Genomic DNA, 25263 nt, shown 5'->3' on the forward strand with positions numbered 1-25263 from the left:
TTAGAACAACTGTCTTTCCTTTAGGGTCATTTTCTGTAGCACTATGACTAAATCAAGTCTTTCTGCAAATGTCACACTTTCACTGAAGCCCATCCCAGTCACCCAATCTCAGGCCCATATCACATCTCCTTGACCTTTGCATTTATTATTATCTAATATATAATTTACTTAATTATTGTGATTATTATTTTTATCTGCCCTTCTTCTCTAGAATAAAATCTTTGAGGTTATAGAGAAACAGAGCTCTTTGTCTGCTTCATTGACTAGCATCTAGAACAATGCCTGGCACACGATAGTCTCTCAGTGAACATCAATTGAATGAACTGAAAGAATGATGAGGACTGGCATGAATGCTACTGGCTGAACATCACCACCATTGCCACTACAACGCACTTAACATTGTCTCTGCTTCTGTATGTTACCAGTTGTGGGTTAGAAGGCCTGCTTGGGTGGGAACATTTGATTGGCCACAGTCAACACTCTTGACCTCATTGGCAACCAAGAGAGCTGTTTGTCTTTGGATGAGAAGGCCCATCTTTCTATTAAGAATCAAGTAAAAGTGAGTTCCCCAAAGAAGGACTAGCCAAAAGAACAAAAAAAGACCACAATTCCTTGTAGGATCACATTAGATTTATAAATTAATTTGAAGGGATTCTATAATGTTAAATCTTCTTAGGCGTATAGAATAACCTTCTATTTACGTAGGTCACCCATTTTCTTAACTGTTTGGGATTCATTGAGGGTATAAAGAATTAGGTTACACTGATTGTGGTTGTTAGATAAAGTCCCTCTTGTAATTGTGTCCTACCCGCTAAGAGGTGTGCCATACACTGTAATTTCCTATCCTCTCACTCCTCCTTCTCCTCCTCCCTCATCCCTCATTCTCCCAGCCCCTCATATTAGATCATCTATTGCCTTCATATTAGAATAGAGTACATTGAATTTTTGCTCCCCCTACTGTGATGCTTTACTAAGAAGAATGTATTCCACCTCCATTCAGGTTAATACAAAAGATGTAAAGTCTTCATCTTTTTTAATGACTGAATAGTATTCCATGGTACACATATACCACAGCTTGTTAATCTATTTCTGGTTTGCTGGGCATTTAGGCTGTTTCCACATTTTGATGATTGTAAATTGAGCTGCCATAAACAGTCTAGTACAAATGTCCTTATGATAAAGAATTTTTTTTTCTTCTGGGTAGATGGCTAGTAATGGGATTGCAAGATCAAACGGGAGGTCTAATTTGAGTTCTTTGAGGATTTGCCATACTTCCTTCCAAAAAGGTTGTGTTACTTTGCAGTCCCACCAGCAGTGTAAAAGTGTTCTCTTCTCTCCACATCTTTGCCAGCATCTGCAGCTTTGAGACTTTGATGTGGGCTATTCTTACTGGGGTTAGGTGATATCTCAGGGTGGTTTTGATTTGTGTTTCTGAGCTGATTAGGGACAATGAGCATTTTTTCAAATGTTTGTTAGCCATTCATCTGTCTTCATCAGAGAAGAGTCTGTTCATATCTCTTGCCGGAGGTAGATGGAATTGTTTACTCTTTTTCTATTGATTAATTTGAATTCTGTGTAGATTCTAGTTATCCATCCTTTGTCAAATTGATACCCTGAAAATATTTTTTCCAATTCTAAAGGTTGTCTTTTTGCTTTACTTGTTGTGTCCTTAGCTGTACAGAAGCTTTTCAGCTTAATTATGTCTGGTCTATTCATTTTCATTGTTGTGGTGACTGCTAAAGTCTTTGTCATAAAATATTTCCCCATTCCAACATCATCAAGAGTTTTTCCCCACACATTCTTCTAAGACTTTTACTGTTTCACGTCTTAGATTTAAGTCTCTTATCAATCTTGAGTCAATTTTTGTAAGGGATGACAAATCAAATTCCAGTCTTTTACATGTGGTTATCCAGTTCTCCTAGCACCATTTGTTAAACAGGGTCTTTCCCCCCACTGTATGCTTTTGTTTGGTTTCTCAAAGATCAGATTGTAGGTAGAGACTGGTTTCATCTTGGTTTTCTATTCTATTCCATATATCTATGTCTCTATTTTTGTGCCAATACCATGCTGTTTTGATTACTGTGGACTTGTAATATAGCCTGAAATCTGGTAGGGTGACACCTCCAACTTTGTTTTTAATGCTAAGAATAGCCGTAGCTATACAGGTTTTTTTCTGGTTCCATACAAATGGAGTTATTGTCTTCTGCAATTTTTTTTTTCTTAGGGTTTCATAATTCTCTTTGAAAAGATCTTTCTCCTCTTTTGTTAGATGTATTCTTAAGTATTTCATTTTCTTTGAAGCTACTGGGTCACTCTTTTTATGTTATTTGGGTCTTGTAGAAATATTTTAAATGTTGGTCTTATACATTTTTTGTTATGTTTATTATTAGTTAGGATTTTTCAAAACTAATATGAATAAACTCTCATTTTTTAATTGATTGTGTCTGGTATATATCACAGATATTGTTTTTTTACTTCTACAATAACTTTGTATATATCTTCCTTGTCATACTCATTATCATTTTAAAAAATATTTTTTCATGTTTTGCATTTAATCATTAAATTTATTTGGGATTTTATGTATGATATTTAGTAAAGATCTAATTCACTTTCATTTTTTCCAATTACTTACTGAATTGTCTAAGGCACTCTAAGCCATTATGGTTGATATTCCTTTTTTTCTTCTCATTAATTTGTGATGCAAATGAACATAAACTAAATGATTTTGTTTCTAGGCTAGCTATGTTTTCTAATCATTCCTTCCACACTCATTTCTCAACTTCACAGAGAAACCTATTCCCTTGACTATGTACTCTGTTCATGGAATGACTGTGAAATGCTTTCATAAGAGCTAAAAATAACCATCTGGACATCTCCAATGGTAATAACTTCAACATATCTAACTCACACCTGGCTGTCTTCCTCTATTTCCTATCTCAGTTCTTAACACTGCCAGACAGCCAGTTGCTCCAGCCAGAAACTTTAGAATAATCCTTAAATCCTCATATCCGGTTGGTTAGCAAGTCTTGTGAATTCACTGTCCCAAACAGTGTCAAAATATTTCTCTCGTCTTTACTAACACCACTGTATTCACTGGAGTCCTGTCCTTTGTCAGATTTCAGCCTGAATGTTCCCTGACACCCTCCTTAAATTAGAAGGCTTCACCTTACAGTTGCTATTATAGCACCTTGAGTGTTTCCTTTATAAATGATGGAACAACTTGTAATGATTCATTCAAGTTTTTTACTAATTTATTATTTGTCTCTGCACTAGAATGTAGATGGTATGACAGTAGGGACTTATCTATCTTGTTTTCTGTTGTAACCATAGTTTTTAGTGTATAGCGATTCTCCCACTATTAATCTATAATTCAATCTAATTGCAGTCTAACTCCCTACTAGTTTTTTTTTTTCTCTTGGTAGAAATATAAGTTGATTTGAAAAATTATGTGGATTTTAGAATAATTAACATACGTCAAAACCTACATGGTCAACTCCAACCTGGTCAGCTCTGGTGGGGAGAGGGGAGAAGAAAAGAAAAAGAAAATTAAACATATTCTTAGCTTTTAGGTATTTATTCAAAGGAGTAAAAAATGATGTCTATGCAAAAACCTGCAGACAGATATTTATAGCAGCTATATTTATAATGGCCCAAGCAACCAAGATATCCTTTGGTATGTGTAGGTGAATGGGTAAGTAACTGGTACATCCAAATATCAGAGAAACTTATATGCATATTGCTAAGTAATAGAAGCCAATCTGAAAAGGCTGCTCACTCTATGATGCCACCTATAGGACGTATGGAAAATGCAAGATTAAAGAGAGTAATACGATTAGTGGTTGCTAGGGTTTGAGGTAGAAGATGAGAGGATGGATGAAGAGGTAGAGTGCAGAGGAATCTTAGGGCAATGAAACTACTCTGTATAACACTATAATGATGGATATTGATCATTATAAATTTGTCCAAATAAAATGTACAACCCTAAGATTGACTCCTAATGTAAACTGTGAAGTCTGAGAGATAAGGATGTGTCTGTGTAGGTTCATCAAATATAACAAATGTGCCACTCTGAGGGGGGTGTTGCTAGTGGGTGATGCTGTGTGTATGCCTGTTGGAGGTGAGAGTGTATGGGAAATCTCTCTTTTGTTCTGTTCAACTTATAAAGTTCTAAAAATAGTTCTAAAAAATACAGTCTATTGAAAATAAAAACTAAAATTTTCACCTTCATTAATAAATAAAAGAATTTTTTTTACCTAAAAATCATATGAAAATTCAAAGCACTTAAAATAGTCAAAAGAATTTTTTACATAGAACAAGATTGTAGGGTTTATATTATCTAATTTTGAGATTTTCTGGAAAGCTGCACTAATAAAGACTGTGATAGTAACATAAGGATATATATAAAAGTATATATGTCAATAGAAAAAGAGTCCAAAAATAGACCCACGTGTGGTCAATTGATTTCTGAAAAAGGAGCCAAGGTAATCAAATAAGGAAATGATATCTTTCTTAACAAATGGTACTGAAGAGAATGGACATCTGTGTGAAAAGAAGAAATTGAAATCTTTCACCTAAGGCTTTACTTCAAACAAACATCTAAATGTACTTGAAATAAATCATACTCCTAAATGTAGAAGCAAAGACTATAAAATATCCATGAAAAAAGGAAAAAAAAAATTTTTTTTTTGAGACAGAGTCTCAAGATTTGGCCCTGGGTGGAGTTCTGTGGCATCACAGTTCACAGCAAGCACAAACTCTTGGGCTTAAGCAATTCTCTTGCCTCAGCCTACCAAGTCGCTGGGACTACAGGGGCCCACAATGCCCAGCTATTTTTTTGTTACAGTTGTCGTTGTTGTTTAGCTGACCCAGGCTGGGTTCGAACCCGCCAGCCTCAGTATAGGTGGCCAGCGCCCTACCCACTGAGCTACAAGCGCCGTCCAAAAGGAAAGAATTAAAGAAGATGATGTTTCTAACTTTGATGTAAAGAATGATTTCTGAAAAGGGCAAAAAATGTTTAAGATACATGAAAAATTAATAAACTGGACTTAAACAGAGTTAAATACTTTTGCTCTAGAAAGCTGTTCGAAAAACAAAATCAAGCCACAGATTCAAAATGATATGTACTATATTGAATATATTTGGCAAAGGGCTTTTCTCTAGATTATGTACTTAAATCTTATAATAATGAGTTATGCATCATTAATAATATGGCAAACACAGCCAATGGGAAAAATGAGTGAACATTTCACAAAAGAAGATATACCAATGCCCATTAACCACATGAAAGCAAAATAACATCACACATCCACTAGAGTGGCTAAAATGAAATAATAGTAGGTGTTGATAAAGAGATGGAGCATGTGGAACTCTCTCATAAGGCTTGGGAGGGAGATATAAAATGATAACAACCATATAGAAAAAATGGTTTCACAGTTTTTTATAGTTAATTATATAGCTTCTAAATAACCTGATAATATCACTCGTAGGCATTGAGAAATAGAAACAGGTCCTTCCAAAGTCATAGCAGTTTTATTCTTGATAGCTCCAAACTGGAACAGTCAAAATGTATATCAACAGGTGAAAGTGAATGGTGATGTGTCTATACAATAGGATACTATTCAGCAAGGAAAGAAGTGTATTACTGAAGTAAACATTATGACTCGTATGCCTCAAAACCATTTTACTATGTGATAGAAGCCAGAAACCAAAGTTTACTATTTTATTATTCTATTTATATAAAATTTGAGAATAGCCAAAACTAATCTATAGTGACAGAATCAGTGGTTTCCTTTTTCTGAGGGTGCACATTGAAGGATTTATTGAAAGGGCAGAAAGAAAACTTTGGGCAATGACAGGAATGGACTCTAAATTAACTGGGATAACTGTCCAGTGATTACATTTAAAAATGTATCACATGGGCACATTCATTGTATATAAATTGTACCTTAATTAGGTTTATTTGAAAAAAAAAATTATAGCTTTGATTGTACTCATTTGTATCTTACTTCTGTTTAAAGACTTTCTTAATTTTTATCCATATGTTGACTCAAACAATTCTTTATAGTAGAGAAAGCTTAAAGGGGAAGATAACAGAAGCAACATGGTATTTCCATTCCACAGTTAAAGTTAGCAATTATATCGTTCTGACTTTGACGTTCTATTCAGTTCAGATTGCCTAACCAGATTTCTATTCATGGTTGATACCATGACATGGTTACATGAAAATAGTCATTCTCAGCATAGCGATAGGTTTAGAAGCTAAATTTAGGGTGCAGAGAGCTGCTATTAGGGGCACCCACCCCCCCAAAACACTTAACAAGTAAAATTAGAGAAAACTAAAAATATGAAAAGTTTTAATTATAATAAATGCTAACATATTGTAAATTTTATTATTTTTATATTATTATAATAATAAGTAATGTAATATTTAACTATGCAAACTTGGGCCAAATGCCATTCTACAGAAATCCACATTAAGGCAAAAGGATTGTAAAATTTCCTGGTGCTAATATTAACAGAACTAAGGAAGATGGAAAATACAGAAAGATAAATTTTTGCTAGTGATTAATCTTATTAGGAAAAATGCCCCTTTTATTTTACGGAAAGGAAATTCATAGATAATATAACTTCAAAATATTTTAAAAATAAACATAATATCTTATCTATAATGTATAAAGAATATTAAATATAAATGCTTGGCTAAAACTACCTCAGCAGGCAAAATAAAATAGAAGTCTGCGCCCATTACTAAGAGTCACCATCAATTTAACCAATGGGGTATTATTGTGCTGGTGACTGAAATACCACGCAGAAGCTTAGCAGTGACATGATTTTTCTGCAAGGGCAAACAACCCTTGGTTAAACTCCCAAACACTAAGTGCATTCTTTCCTCAATTTATAGATGCACGCTGGAAAATAAGAATCATACAAAAAAAATTTATATGCAAATAGACTTAATGTACTTTTCAAATAGATGAAAATTGTTGTTTTTTTAAGAACTTAAATGAACACCCACTGGTTCATTCGCAGGTCTGAGAGAGACAAGTTGTGGTGGAGGATTGTCCTGTGCATAAGGGACAACTCACATCTTTGCACCTCTGACTCCCCACAGCCAGGGTACAGTGCGTGGGTGCCAGTAGCCGCCCCACCCCATCCCCAAGCAAGCTTCATTCAACACATTTAGGAGCTGTTTGAAACTTTAAGACCCACTGACCCACTAACAAACAATAATAACGAACCGAATTAGGAGCTAGCATCTGAACTGCCATGGCAGAAAATAATTGCATAAGCTCTAGTGAATTAAAGGGGGGAAAAAACAACGAAAACCAGAACAGGGTGAGATGAAATTTCGAGTCTGAAAGGGGACCATTGCAAAGGCCTTTATTCCCTTTAAGTAAATGTCTCCTTACTAAACTGAAAGCTTTAATGCTAACCATTATGCTAGAGGTGTAAGGGGAGCTATTTTATTTTGTCTCCCCTTTGTTGCCCTGCCAGCTGCCTACCAAGCACTCAGTCCCCTGGCCCGCAGTGCAGTGTCCCCAGAGGCCACCTTCCCGGCTCAGTCACCCTGGCCTTCGGGAGGATCCTGGCTCAGTGGCGGATCGCTTGGATACACAGCGCTGCGCACAGTTCTGCTAGGCCTTTCTCAAGAGGTAAACGGTCCTAGCTACTTGGATTTCCCACAAATAATGCTTTCCATGTGTATGGATTTTACTGATCCCGAAGTGCTTTCAGATCAATTACTTTCTCTAATTTAAAAGCTCAGATAACAAGTCGCACTAAGGAACGACCCCACCTCGGAGGGAAGGCCCGGCCGAGGAAAGGGGGAGCCTTTAAGGGCCGTCGGTGGGGCCGTGCCCGGGAAGGGGGAGAGTGGAGGAGTGTCCTTCTTCTCCCCCCACCCTCTGGCGGCGGCAGAGCCAAAGCTGGAGAGGGCTGTCTCCTCCTCTTCCCCAGCAGCTGCAGCTCGCTAAGCTCACAAGCCAGGGCCAGGGGACAGGGCGGCAGCGACTCCTCTGGCTCCAGAGAAGTGGATCCGCTCGGGACCCCAATGATGCCGGGAGCCGCCGGGGTCCTCCTGCTGCTGCTCGCGCAGGCCCTCGGGGAAAGCCAGGCGCAGCGCTCCCAGCAGCAGCGACAGCTGCCGGCACATCAGCAAAGAGGTACAGTCGAGGCACGGGCTGGGGATCACATCCTTTGCCGGGGCCGCGGCTCCTCACTGGTCCTTTCTTCCCAGAGTTTCTGGCTGGGGACCGCTTTCTTGCTTCGCCTTCCTAGAGCGCGCTTTGCAACAAGAGATTTCCTAAACTCGAAGCAAGTTCACTTCCAACTCCCTCAGGGAGTGCCGGAGGGGGAATGACTTACCTCCAGCCAAAGGAAAGGGAGCCCTTGCCCTTCTTCAGTCGCTTCTGAGGTCTTACTATCTATCACTCTACGTCTGACAAATTGATTTCTCAAATCTTTCCCAAAGGCATACTTTTTCCAGTTGAAAAACAAAACAAACAAACCCCCCAAAGTTTCTCCAAATCAGATTCCATCCCTGCAGAGAAAGTTTTCTCAAGCTGCGTGTGGAGCATCTGGGAACTTTACGGAGGATAGTGGAGGCAATATTTTTCTTTTTCTTTCTTTCTTTTTTTTATTTAAAAATACTTAATTTCCAAATATTTAAACAGGATTTGTACCGTATAAAATAGGTAAGTCTGTGGACTTTTAAAAGAATTTTATGGAGATGGTGCCTCTAAGCCCTCACCTTTTCCATTAACACATTCTATATCGGCACCCTATTTTATTAGAGGGAAATTTCTTCTCTTGTTTAAATACAGAGGAGACTTCCGTGTCATGTATATTTTAAAACCACAGTGAACCGATGCGCACTTTAGGGGACTTTGAAAAACAGTTTTATTTGACGTACCTTAAATTATTTTTGTCTGAGCGTCTTTGTGCTTATATGCATATCATTTCTGAAACTCTTGAGAGTCTTTGAAGAATTAGTGTCATGAATTTTGAAAGAAGCACATCTGCAGCATTTGCAAACACGATTGGTAATACATTATTTCAGCAAATATTTCTGCACGTTGGAAAACTCGTATCCCAGTTAATAATATTTCCGAAATAAATGAGATACGGTTTCTAATATTAACATGTGTACTCTCAGAGTACGAAATGTGAAAGTTCAAACCTTTTGAAAGTTTTGATGAGACTCTTCTGCTGAAGTTTTGAAACGCACTTATCCCTCCTCTAGTTAACTGGAATGAAGCCATGTCTGATGCTTCTGGTAGTTATTCTTACAGTCTGCATTTTTAACAGGATTGCACCATTTTTCATCAGGCAGTAAAAAGATACCCTAAGCTTCTTGCTATAATAATAACTCCCTGATAAAAATTCCTAGAATAAAAATGACCTTGACTTGACTGTATAACTTTTTCTTCTATTTTTGCTTTTCCTTTGTTGAGAGGTAAAAGGGGGCCAAAGGGGCTAACTCAATCGAAACTTATGAGACAGTGATGTTGAGACACTGACAGCTGAATCTGTCTCAATTATATGTGTTTTCCTGATATATAACACTTGAGTACTGTTAGGCAGCTGCGGACGAGAGGGGGCTTAGGGGACCACCTTCTGTTCCCTAGGGATGGGGTAGAAGCTCAGAGAATGCAGAGGAGGGATCAAGTGGGTTGTTACTCAGATTTTCCCCTACCCCATGATGCACACCATTTCCCTTTACTCTTCCTTTTAATTGAGGTAAAATTAACACTCGATGTCTGTGGTCCATGCCCAAGTTGAGGGGAAGGCAAAAGGAGAGGTTTTGCTACCATTCTGTTAAAGATCACTCGGATGTTGTATACATGGAGAATTTTATGCAGGACATCTATACCATAGAGCCGACTATAGACTTGCGTTTGCCCTACAGCATCTATTATGTGTATTGCCTTTGGTCTAGACCTTTGTGATATATTTGGAGGTTAGCTAAAGGGCAAATGGCCTAGACCTGTAAATATTAAAAGTATATGTAGTATACAGAGGGTATTAAAATGCATACTCATTTTAAGAAAGGAAAAAAACTGTATTAAAACTGTAATAATCATGTTTGACGTCTGCCAGTACAAGAGGTACTCAACGTGACTGGTATTCATCCTTTGTTATCAGTATATATTACTACTATTTTAATTCAGTTTTTTCTTTCTCAAGATCTGTTTACATGTTTTTGGCATCCTCCGTATATTGCATGAAACTTTAAATTTATAACGTGCTTTATAATTTAAACATGTCAGATATGTGATCTTTTTTTGCCTTCAGCTGTTACTGTGCTCATTGAACAATTTGAAACCTAGGCTTGGAATGGCTGACTTACCTTTACCTAACTGATAAGGATAACTTAACTTTCAACAACTAAAAGCACTCCTAGTATTGTTTATGTTGAAATTCCCTTTCTATGGTTCCAGAGTATCTTTCCATTGACTTTTTCAGGCCATGTTTTCTGTCGAAGTTGTTTCTCTGAAGCATGCTCTCAGGGAGGATCACTGGCTATGGACTTGACTGAAGCCGTGTTTTCTTGGCTATCCTCAGCTTTTCTGTTTTTGATTATACTAGCACTGACCTTTCTGACCAAGCCCTAATTGTGTAAGAGTTCTGTTTCCCTTTAGAGTATATTGCCAACTTATTAAGACATTACCATGAACCAATCGTTTTTAGATGTTGTATTTAGTTATGAATGTAACCATACTTTCTGTTTAAAAATTTTTCTTCTTAAGGTCTCATGTGGTTTCTATAGCATACTGATTTGTAGTATGAATAGCATTGATTCAGCAAATATGATACTCCAAGGAAATTCTTTAACTAGATATAAGTTTGACAAAAATAGAAAAATGATGTAATCAGAGCGATTCTGTATTTCAGCAAGGCAGTGGATAAAATCACTTCTAATATCCCTGTGAATAATATGTAGAAATGGAAGCCTGATGGCAGGTAAATGGCAACTGACTGAAAAATAGTTTCCAAAGAATATTGCATAGTGGATCAAGGTCAATCTGGAAAGACATCTCTAACAGGGGGACAGAGGTTTTCTTAAGTTCACCTATCTTGGTAATGACTTGATGGAAAACACAAAATCCAAGCTTATCGGAACTGCAGATGGTCCAAAATTGATTCAAGTGGCTAAGCTGTTTAATAACAGGCTCGGGAATTTTAAAGATTTCTAAAGCCTGGACCACAAATGAAACATACATGCTTTTATTATTCATATCCAGACGTCAAATAATTCCATTTGCCCTTCTCTGGAAATTCGTTGTGTCCTTTCTATGTACAGCGATGAGGACAAAGCCAGGGTGAGAAAGGCCAGTCTGAATTGCAGCAAGCTCAGTGTGAACATAAAGTGTGTCAGGCTGGCAAAGGAGCTTAACTTTCATGGTAAGTGCCTAGAAACAGACCAGTCTCTCGGTTAGCATGCATCTGGCACCTCATTGCCAAGTGGCTGTAAATTCAGAGAACGGTTATGGGTTTGAAAAGATGAGCCCTTTCATTTGAAGAAGGAAAGAATTAGGGGGGGAAGGAAGTCATAAGAGAGATCCTCAAATTATAAAAAGGGTTGTTATGTAGAAGAAGGGCGACAATGCTTTTTGTAAAGGCTGAACCGGCATCTTTAGAAGGATAGGACCATGAAGAAAGTCTGGATTCTTTAAAATGTAGAAAACTGCTCCTTCTCCCCACTGCTCCACTCCTCACCAGTCCACATTTTGAGCTGACGTGGAAGAACTGGGTCCTGTTTGAGCACCTTCCTTCTGGAAATGCCCATGCAGTGGTCAGGGATATTTCAGGATGGGATGCCGCAGTGAGAGGAAGTTAATACTCATGACATCTCCAGTCCTTCTTTAACTCAAAGATTCTATCAGTATAATCTATTGTTTCTGGAGTGCATGCTTATCTTTAAATTTCCAAATTCTTAAATATGTATGTGTGTGTATGTGTGTGTTTCTAGGTGCTTTCTGGGATTTACAATAAAAAACATGTTTGAGACAACCCTCACACGTTTTTGGCAAGAATACTTCAGAAATTGAGCATGGCACTTCCACATCACTGTCAAGTGCACAGTTCTGAAACCTCCTGTGTTATCTAATGTTAGAATAGTTTATGAATTACCTGAGAAGTTTTTAGGGTATTTATAAGGGCCGTAAATCTGGAATGACTTTTTTTTTTTATCATTTCTTTTGCTACCTATGTAACTTGCTACCTATGTAACTTGTTGGTTTCTACACTGTATAGTGACCCAAGAGGTTAGTAAAAATGATTCATAACAGATAATAATGCATGGCTGAGAGTAATAACATATTTAATATTGACTATTCCATTATAGTTGAGAAAATCGATATACATTTCATATTATATTTTACGTCACATATCAAGGTCCACAGATTTCTGGCCTATCTTATTTTTAAGAATTTTCTATCCTCGGATTTTGTGCAAGGTATCGAGACTTACTGATTTTGTGAATCTGTATCGAGACTTACTGGGGTTTATGAAAAAATCGAGCATGGTTTAATACTTCTTCTCCAATTCGCTTTAGCTCTTCTAGCTCCTGAGATACAGGTAACTGACACCTATTCTATAATATGAGGAAGGTGAAGGAAGTTTTTGCCTTCTACAGATATAATTATTTTAAAACTCAAATAGGTATTCAAAGGGTTCTATCCAGATATGGCTGTTGTAAGGACAAAAAAGAGCCTATATTTTATGGGAGGTACTTATTTATCATCAGGAAAAAGGATTTCTGAATTAGTAGGATTTGAAATTCTTACAACTCTCCACTGTACTGTAATAGCTATGATTCAGTAAAGGTTTCTGTAGGTGGTTTTCCCATCTCAATATTTTCTCAGTCTGCCTTTGTCTAAAGTAGAACATTGTCACTGCTTTTCCATTAATACAGTTAGCAAATATTGATTATTTATGGTCAGTGATTAATGTGCTAGACATTTCAACTTGGGCCTCTGAGACTAAAGCTTTGTTTACTTTGGTCCAGATAGATTTAGCAGTGGGCTATTAAAAAAAATTCTCTTACGCTTAATATGAGGACTCACACATCCTTTCATAATCTATTTTAGGATTATTGAACTGCAATTCTGTCCATAATGGAAGGGGAGGAATTGGGACCTAGTGGAGTTCAGAATTGTGAAACTCATCTCCTTCTAGAATACATACAGCAAGATTAGTGGGTGTTGGGAGACTAAATTGAAAGGTCCAAAGGATGTACCCATGAGGGCTTGATTCAGATCAGTGTAACTATCTAGTAAACTCCTACTTTGTGGGTGGAGCATGACTAGAAAGATGTCCTAGCAGGGTGAAAACATAACAAAACAAAACAAAACAAACAAACATGTCAAGAGTGGTGACTGTAGGTCATCTGTCCTGTGTGCAGTAGATCCTTATTTAGTAGCCGGGAGAAGCGTAAGAAAAGCAGGAGGAAATGATCGGTCACACCAATTGTTTAGCTTCTAATCCAGAATGGAGATTTCTGTGTAAGTTACAGAACTGTTTCCTGTATAGGATTTCTGTATAGTTACGATTCGAATCTGGGTCACTAAGCAGGAATCTAGGCAGAAGCCCAGTTGTAGTGAATGAGAAAGCGGAGTTTCGAGAAAGACCAAAGTAGATGGGCACATGGCTCTCAAGATCCACACGAGGCTTGGTGTACACCAAGCAGCCAGAAACAAAACCAAGGCTGGGATTTCCCAGTTGGCAAGACTGAATTTAGAGGTCAGAATCTATGAAGGAAATTGGCGGGGTTGGCTCTATGTATGTGAGAATGCGGTAAATGAATGAATGCATTCAGTGAGTAAAATAGAAAAAAAATTTCTGCTCTTGGGCAACTTATAGTGAGTTGCCATGGAGATGGCGAGACAGGAATACAGGAACTATATGATGAAGAGGTAATATAAGAATATTTACATGTATAGAAGATAGTAGGTGAAAATGTCCGGGACAAACACGTCCAGCAGGGTAGGGGCAGTCAGAAGTTGTAGGAGTGGAGGGAAGTTGTTTCTATTTTAAATAGGTTGGAGAAGGTTGACCTCATTGAGCAGGTTGCACTTGGGCAAACCCTTGAAGGTGGTGTGGGAGTGATTTGTCCAGATGTCAGGGAGGACAGTACTGTCAGCTCAGGGAACACTACTTCTCACTGTAAGAGTGGAGCATAGTGGGACTGGTCAGAGAAGTGATGGGGGCTGGAGCATATAGCATTGTTAATCACTGCAGAGATTTTTCCCTGTAGTCTGAGTGACACGGGAGGTATTAGGGAGTCTTCAGCAGTTAAATGAATGAATGAAAGATAGTTATGCTTTCCCCCAATAGACCCTAATCCATAGGACCAGGCCAATATTCCAAGAGTAGAATTATCTTAGATTCATCTCTTGCCCTCAAACATCTCAATCACAGAGCATCTATAAGTGAGTCTGTATTTCATTTCAACAATCACTTATCACTGTGAAGCTCAGATGCATCTTTGTAACACTGCAGTTTTTTCCTTTTGGCATCTCAACACTATTCCACAATTCAAAGTCTATCAGTGCCTAACAAACAACTTCACTGCAAGGAACTCCCACAACTGGTTGAAATTTTACCTTAGTGTACTTAGAAATATGTCCTGGATTTCTAGGGGAAGCCTGACTAGTGTACACTTTAAAACAAAAAAAAAGAAGTATTCACAATCCCTCATGGACATAAGCGTACTTTGGAGTTTCCTTTTTTATTACCTGTTTCAATAGCAAAGATCAAGTTTAGACACTATTGTTAAAAATGACACAGTGATGTATTGATCTGATGACATCTTTCATGATATGAACTTGAAATGGCATCCATTTTTACAGTCAGAAACTTAGTCTATGCTCTGACAATTTTTATAATGACTTTAAGGATCAATGTAAGTCTTACAGTGACTTTTGGATTAAAGTAATGCAATTTTGGCCTAAGTTAATTCTGCTATTTAGAACAAGTTACATAAAGAAATTGCATAGCTTCTTCCTCCCTCCCTTCCTGTACTCCTCCCTCCCTTCCTGTATCCCTCCCTCCCTTCCTGTATCCCTCCCTCCCTTCCTGTATCCCTCCCTCCCTTCCTGTATTCCTCCCTCCCTTCCTTCTTTTCCCTTTCTTTTAGTATCCTGCTTGTGAATAAAATATGGTAATGAAAAGAGATGATTCTAATATGTGCAACTTTTAATAAAATATATAAGACAAAACTTCATTTAATTTTTTCTTATTGAAAGCCCCTAATAATTGCCATCTAAAGATAGTCTTGAGGAGACATAATCTGAACTTACATGGTGAGTTCAAGCTAAAGACATTTGCTTGTCAAAGACGTATAGCATGAGTAGAAAAAGTTTTATTGTCCTTAAGCCTTCCCGAATATGGATTTTAATACTGGAGCTTTGTGCTATTTGGCTTTTATTTGGACACATGACATTTAGAAAAAGATTATTGAGGATAGTCTGTTAGTGGGTTATTGCTCCTAACACCAGCCTCTGTGACAAGCCTAATCTAGTTCAAATAGCAAGTTAATCTATGCAGATTCCCAAATGAGTGCAACCTGAGGACCTGTTTAGTGCCTGGCACTCAGGAAATGCACCTTGTGCAATGTTCAGAATGTGTCTCCACGTAGGGCCCTCTCTGTTGACCACTGAGCTGTGTACCTCCCGGAGGCTATTTGTTTGATGATGTCTTGAGTGCCAGATGGTTTAGATTGGCATGATGGTGTTTGGTGCTACACATTGATGGAGCAGAGCTGTGTAGTGGGATAATGCAATTATCCTCATTTTGTAGAAGGAAAAGAACTGCCTAATAGCTTGTCGTGAACATCAATAAAAATAATTCCAGTGCCAGCTTTAGAATTAGAAGTGAGACAATGGTCTTGTTCCTGACTTTGTGGATCTTTAGCGATCATCTGTTTTGGAGTTTTAGATCTTCATCTTTTTATAAAACATCTTGAAAAGAATCATATCTCCATTTCTGAGTTATGTTAGTCTAATGTGAAATAATAATTCATTCATTATTATAGAAGAACAAAAATAAAACATGTAGTCTTTCCAGGCTTTTTCCTGCTGAAACGCACACATACTGATTAGAACTATGTAGAAATACACACACACACACATAGGTGTTACTAAAAACTCTCCATACATTTAAAAGCAGTCATCAAATTTTAATGTTTAAATTCTTAGGACTTTCATTACTAAGCACGGGGCTATACAGAAGTGTTGATTCTTTATTGAGTTTTCTGAAGTCAATTTACTTCAGCAGGGTAAAAATATAATGGTATTAATTATATTGTATAATCAATTCTTTAACAATAGTCAATACATAAAAGTTAGTGGATTAAAAAAGAATAAGAACCAAATGGATATACATAAGAATTAGAGCAGGGTTAATCCAAAAACTTTGACATCTTTATGAAAGCATTTGAAGAGTTCTGTTTGAAGTTGAACTGAGGACAAAATTTTGCACATCTCCTAGATTTTGACAGGATACGTGTATGTGTGTAGGTACAGGAGGGGAGGGAGGAATACAGGAATAGCACCAGTATGTTGCGTCCTTTAGAAGTCAGCATTCATAGTAACTAATTAGTATGTTTAACATATTGTGTGTTCAATTTCTGTTTTCTTAAATCATTAGATTTTCTATTTTATTAAAAAATTACAATATGATAATCTAAAAATTGAATTTCTAGAAATCCTAGAACCAAAGAATAAATTTTAAATGGGATAATGGTAACTTTCAGTCATGTGGCTATGTATTAAAACTCTAAGATGTAATCCCTTTTAAGTTGCTTACAATATGGAAGGTCCTATGCTCAAGGAGGAAAGAGAGTTACAGAATTTGTCACACCAATTTCAAGGAGTTACTTGATCTCGTTCTTTTGTTGCGAGGCGCCCATAGGACACTGAATATGAAACAGGAGCATCTAGTTGAGGCTATAAATGTGAATCTTCAAAATACCTCAAAAAATGAATTAAGTCTAAAAACCATCTTGGTACTATAAATGCTCTCTCTCAAAGAGACACCTTTCTCTAACACTGTGTGGCCTACAAATTCAGCTAAGGCTATTTGTGAAGGAATTGGCTTATGTCCCTTAAAACACGTCTGTATGAATTCAGTTCTGATTGGAATTTGTGCTGTAGTATTTCTTTATTCCAAACTTCCCAGCTTAACCTACAGTGAAAACTCTTAACATATACCTCATTGTATCTTCAGTTGCCACAATCATTCCTCTGTTTGGGGGGAAGAATAAGTATGGACTTAGGAAAAGGCAAGAACTGCATTCATAGGCAAGTTACCACTTAATGAAGAACCGAAACCTGAGTGCAGAGTGTTTTTATTTTGTATTGGTAATGCAGAATTAAGGTATATGATAAAGTGAAAATGCTTCACAGCTAATCAGTCAATATTTGCTCTTTTCTTCTTTCTCCTTTATTTTTTGAGCAGAAAGTGAAAAAATTTTATTTGCTTTGCATATGACCTAGTCTTATGCTTAAGAAGGGCAAATGTTTCTAGAAGGTTCTCTGAGTGTAGCGTAAGGGATGATAGATGGCAAACTGTTTACCTCATTGTAGAGGAGTAATTCTGTCAAAGTTACCCAACAATTCAGTAACAGAGATAAGAAGAAACATAAGGTCCTATAATTAGCTAATGGTCATTTTAGTAGCTCAGTGTGAGAAGTGATTTAAAACAGGCAGCGAGATGGAAGTTTTAGTGATATTTGTGCCCATGTACACTTCAAATGTGATATAATAAATATTTTTTCTAGGAATAACTCATTTTGGGACATGCTTTATTATGTTAATAAACTCTATTTTTATTAAAAACCCACCTCATTTAATAAATATAATGTGTTTAGAAAAATGTATGCAAATAGTCCTTCATAAAGATTAGTTGTTATTCTTAGCCTCAGAAGCACATGTCCCCTCCTCACTGGCACCTGCTCAGATAGAGATGACAATTTAGCATGTTTGACCTACAAGGTAAATTAAATCCAGCCTGGTCTTCAGGGGACAGTCTACTTGGATTGTAGAAGAACCCTCACTATAGACTCTCTTTATTTAGACTCTCCCTAATCAATCACTACAGTGAAAACATAGTTTGGAGCCCATACTTAATACTAACTTGGATAGAGTGAATTTTTAGTGTGTCTGCCTGTGTATTAAATGTACTGGCATATTTCTAAAAACCAAAACAAACAAACAAAAAACCACCTCAGAAAGTCATATAACCTCCAGTAAATCTCTAGAGAAAACTGTTTTTTTCTATATTTGAAAACATTGAATTTTCAATAATTTCGGACAGAACATTTCCTGTAGGCCCTTTTTATCATGAAAATGTTTCCACCACATCTAACATGTTAAGGGCAACCATTCAATTTTTCATTCTGACACATTAGAAAAGTTACTGGATGTGTAACTAGAACCCCAGAACATAAGGTTTGCCGTCAGCCCTTCATGATAAAGTTACCTTAAGCGATGGATGTCATTTTACTATCCTGAACTCATTTTTCCATGTTAAAGAAAGACAATTTAAGATTTGATTCTGTCTCAGGGGATTGTTATCTCATAGATAAGACCATACAAATACCATTATTAACACTGGTCATCATTGTAATAAGTGATAGGATTGGCCTTAGGCATTGTTAGTTTATCAGCCACTTTCTTAGACATTTTCACATTTGCTCTTTTTTTTTTTCCTTTGAGAGAGAGTTTTACTTTCTTTGCCATGGTAGAGTACTATAGCATCACAGCTCACAGCAACCTCAAACTCTTGGGCTCAAGCTAACCTCTCGCCTCAGCCTCCCAAGTAGCTGGGACTTACAGGTGCCTGTCACAAAGCCTGGCTATTTTTTAGAGACTAGGTCTCACTCTTGCTCAGGCTGGTCTCTAACTCATGAGCTCTAGAGATCCACCCACCTTGGCCTCCCAGATGTTGGGAGTAAAGGCATGAGCCACCACACCTGGCTCTTCCCATTGTCTCTTAATACACTTAGTTTATGTTTTCAAGAATAGATTAGGTTCTTAAACATGGCAAAAATTATCTGTTTAGTAAACACATGCCCACTACAGAATAAGAACAAAAAATAGCGTCCACAACGTAGACCAATTCCCTATAAATAAACAGCAAACCTTAATTAGTTAATGAAATCACAAAAGCTTGTCATAAAATAATTCAGGGGTTCTCAAGCATTTTGTGTCAAGATTCCTTTGTACTCTGAAAACATTGGAGCTTTAATTTACATTCAGTATTCTATTAAATTAAAAATTAAAATTGTAAAATAAAAAATATGTAATTATTAATTTAAAGTAACTAATAAAACAATTATGTGTTGATAAAAATGACATAGCTTTATTCAAAATAATTTTATACCATCCAAACCTCTTTAATGTCTGGCTCAATAGGAGAGGGTTGGGTTCCCATATTTGCCTCTCCATTTAAATTGTTATATGTATATACCTTGGCTTAATTTTTGGTTTAAGCACATAAAGAAATATACAACACATTCTGTATGGTTAGGTTGTTAGAAAAGAGAGAAGTATTTTAATACCTTTTAAGATTGCTGTAAATATTCTTTGATTCTGCACCAACATCCAGTATGTGGTAGTTTTAAAGATTGGCTACAATGTGGTATTTGAAACTGTATCAGTAATACTTTTATACTGTTACATTAAAATCCATGGATCTATCTTGCACTGGAAAGAATTTTGCTCATGTGTGATGTTATAACATCATTCATTGATTATATGGAAAATATGGATTCTCTGAGTTGTGCAGATCACCCACAAGTTGACAAATTTCGTAATAAAATATTTTTTAAAATAACATTTATTATGTCAGCATTGATCTCATCAAAGAGGTTTCTAAGTATTAGAAGCTGTTTAAACTCACAGTGATAGAGATACGTTTTTCCAAAATACTTACTTTCATTTGCAAGTTCAAATGTTTTGGAAGTTACAAATTAATGACAAATTTTGTAAGTCATTTTTCTTGAGTGTAGTTATTTATTCATCCTCAAGAAAATATTTGTCAAATAAATGAGTCTTAAAAAAATCATAATTTGTCAGACACTTTTTGTAGTAGAACAGCTATTCCATGAAAAAAGTGGCTACTGTGTTTCCCTGAAAATAAGACCACCCCCCAAAATAAGCCCTAGCAGGATTTCTATGCATTTGTTAAATATAAGCCCTACCCAGATAATAAGACCTAGATATGCTACATAGCCACGCCCTGCATTTTGGTGCAGAGAAGAGGAGACATCCCCTGAAAATAAGCCTTAGTATGTCTTCTTGAGAAAAAATAAATATAAGACAGTGTCTTATTTTCAGGGAAACATGGTAGTTTAGCTTGCAACTGAAACACTTATACAAATGCTTTCCCTCAAATCAACCCTCATACTACAGCATAAGGTTGATATTAAAATAGTGTATCTAAAGGTAAAAGATCAATAAATTAATCATTGTTCCTGTTTCAAGGATATTCTTCTGTGAAACTAACTGTATTTTTTTTTTCTCTGTAGTGTATGTAGTGATGAAAAGTAAGATTACCACTAGGACAGTTTGGTACTCTGCTTTGATTTGTACCATCACGGTTACCCACCATTACTTTTGCACCATCAGTGCAAATGTCAGCACAATGAAAACTCAATAATTATCTTGTTATTAAAAGAATTTAAAGCTGTCTGCTCCCAGAAAATATCTTGGGAACTCAGGGATTCACAGACCTTTCTTTGTGCTTTCCAGGCTTATACTTTAGTCCTTACTGCCTGCAGCTTTTCTAAGTTAAAATCTATAGCCATGTGCAGGTAAATTTGTAATCAGAAAGCCAAAACCACGTTAGTTTTTAACCCGCGTCTAGTCCGTGACATCAATGGCCAATTATGTCATTTTCTTTCAAGGGGGCAAAAATCCAGTTTCCCCTCTGGGAAGTGTAGGAAACAGTTAAAACCAGCTGGGTCCAAATATGGACAATCAGTATCTGTGCCTTAGCATTGGCCTTGCTTTTTTTCCTTTCACTTGTGCAAACCAGAAATCAAAATAATTCATTTGCCCAAAGTTGGAAATAGTATTTTATCCCTAATGGATTCAAAAGGTAAACTCATAAACCAGGGTTAACACAAAGGGAATACATATTGGGAATCCTGAGGAGATATTTTTGAGCTTCCTTGTTAAGCTTCTGAATTTACAACAAGAAAGATACTCTGTGCTTTTTATAAAAGGAACCGTTGTTGGAGGTGCTGTTGCATCTCAGGTATCTCAGAATAATTTTCTCCATTTATTTCTAACCTTCTAAAGTGTCGTGATTCCCAAATCAAGCACTGAAAGGGTCTGTGATGCTCATTATCCTTTTTCTGTGTCCATCTCATCAAATACCATTAAGTGTGTCAAATGATGAATCTGGTTTCTTCTTCTGGTTTTGTTGTGAGATATCCAAAGACTCAAGGATGCGCATTTGGTCACGTCTTACACTGCTCTGATAGGTAATGAGTTCAAATTTGTAAAAAAAAAAAAAAAAAAAAAATGGGCTGACTGAACACTGATGGGTCTGAACATGAGTAGTGGCAGGGTGTTCGCAGACTAAGTAGACAAGTTGCTCAGATCCTTTTTAGCGTGTTAGAATTTAAAATAACTACATTTTTGAGGTTTATGTGCTTTCAACCCAATATAACCTCTCCCTTCCCAGTGTAATTTGTCTTTAATAATAATTAGACTGGTTTTGTACCTATCAGAATTTGTATTTAACAAAATTTCTTATATTTTTTAGTTAAAAAGTGTTCAGTGTAGACAAAATAAGCAGATAACTGTGGAATGTGTGCCCTTCGGAATAGCATGCTCTAATCCTCCTATTTGTGTGTATTTTTCCATATACATCCCAGTAAAATACAAAGAGCTAATCAGGCTGGAAGGGAAATTTGATTAGCTTTGCAAATAGTTATAGATACATTTTATATGTAGACAACAATATGTTTTGAAATTCTGCAAAAGTCCTTTTTACTTTTCCTTCATTCCTCAAGCTTCCATAAAACATTTTTGCACTTGACCTTCAGCCCCTTTCTTATCTAGAGGGCACCTGACGTGGTGCTGCTGGTGAGGGGCCAGGAAAGCGAACTATCCCAAAGTTCCTCACCCACCTGGATCTAACGTTTTTCTTTCAATATTCATTCCTTGGAACAAAGCATTGCCCTCTTAGACTCGTCTTTTCTGAAATGTTTACTGTGCTTCTATTTACTTCCGTGTCAATTAATTCATCTGTGACCTTCCTTCCAGAAAGTCCAGGGCTGTGTAAGTTTTCAGATCTTCATGGTGAGAAGAAGGTATTCAAATAAAACTAGTCCAGCGCTGGTCTAAGCACACCTCATGCTTTATCAAAGGTGGATACTGCAAATCTCATGGAACACAGGAGAAAACGGAAATGAAAAATATTAAATAACTTGCCAAAGGGCAAACAACCAGTGAACTGTAAAGACTGAGATTTGGGCCCAGGTGGTTTGACTCCACGACCCGTTCACCTACCCAGACAGCATGTGACTTCAGTGCTGAAAAAGCGTAAAACAGTAAGCAACAGGGGGGGAGGGTGCACTGCAGAGATGGCTGTGTTTTCCTTTGGTGAGGTTCCCTATGCAAAGATTACTGTTTGAACAATATTTGCCTTCTGCATTCAGTGCTCTCTGAATTCTTAGGGGTGTCCAATTTATCTTTTATTTTTTTGAGTCTCACTATGTCACCCTGGGTAGAGATGCTGTGGCATCACAACAACCTCAAACTCTTGGGCTTATGCGATTCTCTTGCCTCAGCCTCCCATTAGCTGGGACTACATGTCCAATTTGTCTTAAATTTGTAAGATTCATGGAAGAATGTGTAATACCCCTAGAATTCTTGGTTGGGAAGAGTGTGCTTTCATTATCTTTGTTGTCACGTGAAGTTTTAAATAATCAAGGCCAAGGACTTGTACTGGTCCAGTGGTGAACAGGTGCCAAGCAATGGCAGCATGATAGCTAAAGCCATAAGCTCAGACGTTCATCAGCCCAGGGTCTGGCCCAAGGCCACTGTTAGAACCAAACTACTACAAAAGTGACTGTTTTGTTTTTATAGCTTTTTTTTAACATAAGAAAATAAATTATCAAAAGGAGGGAATATATTATCTATAATATTTGTCAATCAGGTATCATGTAGTTATGCTTATGGTAACTCCCAGAGTAGAGAATATCATCCAGGCAATGCCCTGTATGAGGTTGAGGGATGGCAACAGACGTCTCACTGGTTAGGTAATTGTTAACATGAGCTGTGGTCCCACTGCTCAGACTATGCCTCCCAAGTCCAGCTAATGTGGGCATTAAGCCTTTTGAAGTTAGGTATCTGGGGTTTGAGTCCTGGGTTTACACCTTGCTGGCTGAGTAACATTGGCTGAATTATTGGAACCTCATTTTCCTCACTTTATTTTAGAATAATGATAAGAAATACTAACTTTTTAGAAGAGTAGTTGTAAGGATTGCATGAAATCAAGTGCTTACTTTGTATTCCAAAGAGAATAGAACCATCATTGAAGGCCTGTAGAGAGTCAATAGGGTTGTCAGCATGGCCAAGTGGCCTTGAAACATCTGACAACTGCCCCATGCTGCCATAGTTTAAATGGAATTAGAGGCGGTCATAGGCTGGTCTCAGTTGCTGCCAGCCTAGTTCTGAATCATAATAGTGCTGCCTACTTGATGTTTTCCCTTGATTGTCTCCTCGGCCCCTCAAAGCCAACATTCTCCAGTCCTGAGCATATGCGTTTTCATACACAAGCTTTCCTGAACCTAGAAAATGGTACCACCAGCCACCTCCAAGTCCACTTAGAAACCTACAAGTGATCATTAACTTCTCTTTTTCTTGCCCTTCCCACGTCCAAATCATCAGCACGCTTGTCAACCAAACCACCCAAGTTTATTCCATGTATGTGCATATCTTAATATCCCTATTTCTTCCAGGCCACGGGCTGTCATTTTTTTTTCTTCTGCCTGTGCAACCACAGCAGACTCTTAGACACTCTTTCTGCTTCTCTCTTTTCCATTTTATAGTTCATTGTCCATGAAACAGTCAGTATGAGCTCAGAAAATAGTAAATCATATTAGATCTTTCCTCTGCTTAAAACCTTCCAATTCATTCCCATTGCAAGGAGAACAAAGCCCTAATTTCTTAGTTTATAAGGCTGTTCGTCACTGAGTGAGCCCTTGTATTTTTCTCTGATTTTAAACTATTCTCTTTTTCTGTTCTGTATTCCAGTAATAGTGAAGACTTCTTTCCATTTCAAGGCCTTTGTCCTTGCTACTGTTCTGTCCAGAACGTTGTTCCATGAGATCCCCAATGCTGCCTCCTCAGTATTCCAGGCTCACATCAACTGTCACTTCTATGAAGGCATTTCCTGAGGACCAGTTTAAAGTAGCGCCTATCATGCATTCATCTCCCTGTTGTAATTCCTTTGGTCAATTTTATGTTTGTCTAGAATAACCTTATTTACTGTTGTCTGTCTCCCCCAACCATTGAAATATAAACTCTGTTGTAAAAGGAACTTCATTTTCAGAACTGATGAGATACATAAATATTTTTTATTGTGAATTAACACAGGGCCGTGTGTGTCCAGGCTCCTCTGAACATAATTTCGTGGAGTAGGTCAAACTTGGATTCACGTTTGTAATGAATCTGTCCTGATTATGATTTTAAGTTATATAATAAATTAGAAGATCAATCCAATCACATTCTCTGATAAACCTCAAGAGGTTTATTGTAGAAAACCAACTAGCTCCTCTTTCAAGATCTTCGGTCCTCTAACAATTAGAAATCCACAGAGTAAGTTTCATAGTGACAGGACTTGTGGCCTTCTTTTGTCTATATTGCTTTATCTTCAGCTTCTAGTCTGGCATATGGTAGGCACTCAAAAATAAATGGAATGGAAAAAAGCACACTTTCTGGACAAACTAAAAGTATTGCCTTTTAAAAAAAATTTATCACACACCTGTGCCATTTCCAGCATGGGCAACAGAGTGAGACTCTCTCTCTAAACAAACAAACAAATAAAAAAAAAAAAAAAGCTCATGTACTTCCTCCAAGGGCTTCTATAGTGTGGATGAATATTTTTGTAGATACAGATTTTCACAAGTATTGAAACACAGTGTGAATAGATACAGGTGTTATCAATACCTCTTAAGTGATGAATAAGATATTTTAGAAAGTGGAGCTGTCTTAAATTATCTTGCTTCTTGAGGTATATATA

At 37.1% G+C, this 25263-nt stretch overlaps 1 protein-coding gene across 2 annotated transcripts in view; it reads left to right on the top strand.

The window, feature by feature from the left end:
* Positions 1 to 7954: 7954 nt before the first annotated feature.
* LAMA2 (laminin subunit alpha 2) overlaps positions 7955 to 25263 on the top strand; it is a 614120-nt gene continuing 596811 nt past the window's right edge. For both annotated transcript variants that reach the window (XM_003781659.1, XM_003781660.1), the window contains exon 1: positions 7955 to 8162. In XM_003781659.1, the coding sequence (XP_003781707.1) occupies positions 8051 to 8162 (112 nt within the window). In that variant the 5' untranslated portion in view covers positions 7955 to 8050. The remainder of the gene's footprint in view (positions 8163 to 25263) is intronic.

This window comes from Otolemur garnettii, unplaced genomic scaffold (genome assembly GCF_000181295.1).
Source record: "Otolemur garnettii isolate 467f Iridium unplaced genomic scaffold, OtoGar3 scaffold00002, whole genome shotgun sequence".
Classification (NCBI taxonomy): domain Eukaryota; kingdom Metazoa; phylum Chordata; class Mammalia; order Primates; family Galagidae; genus Otolemur; species Otolemur garnettii.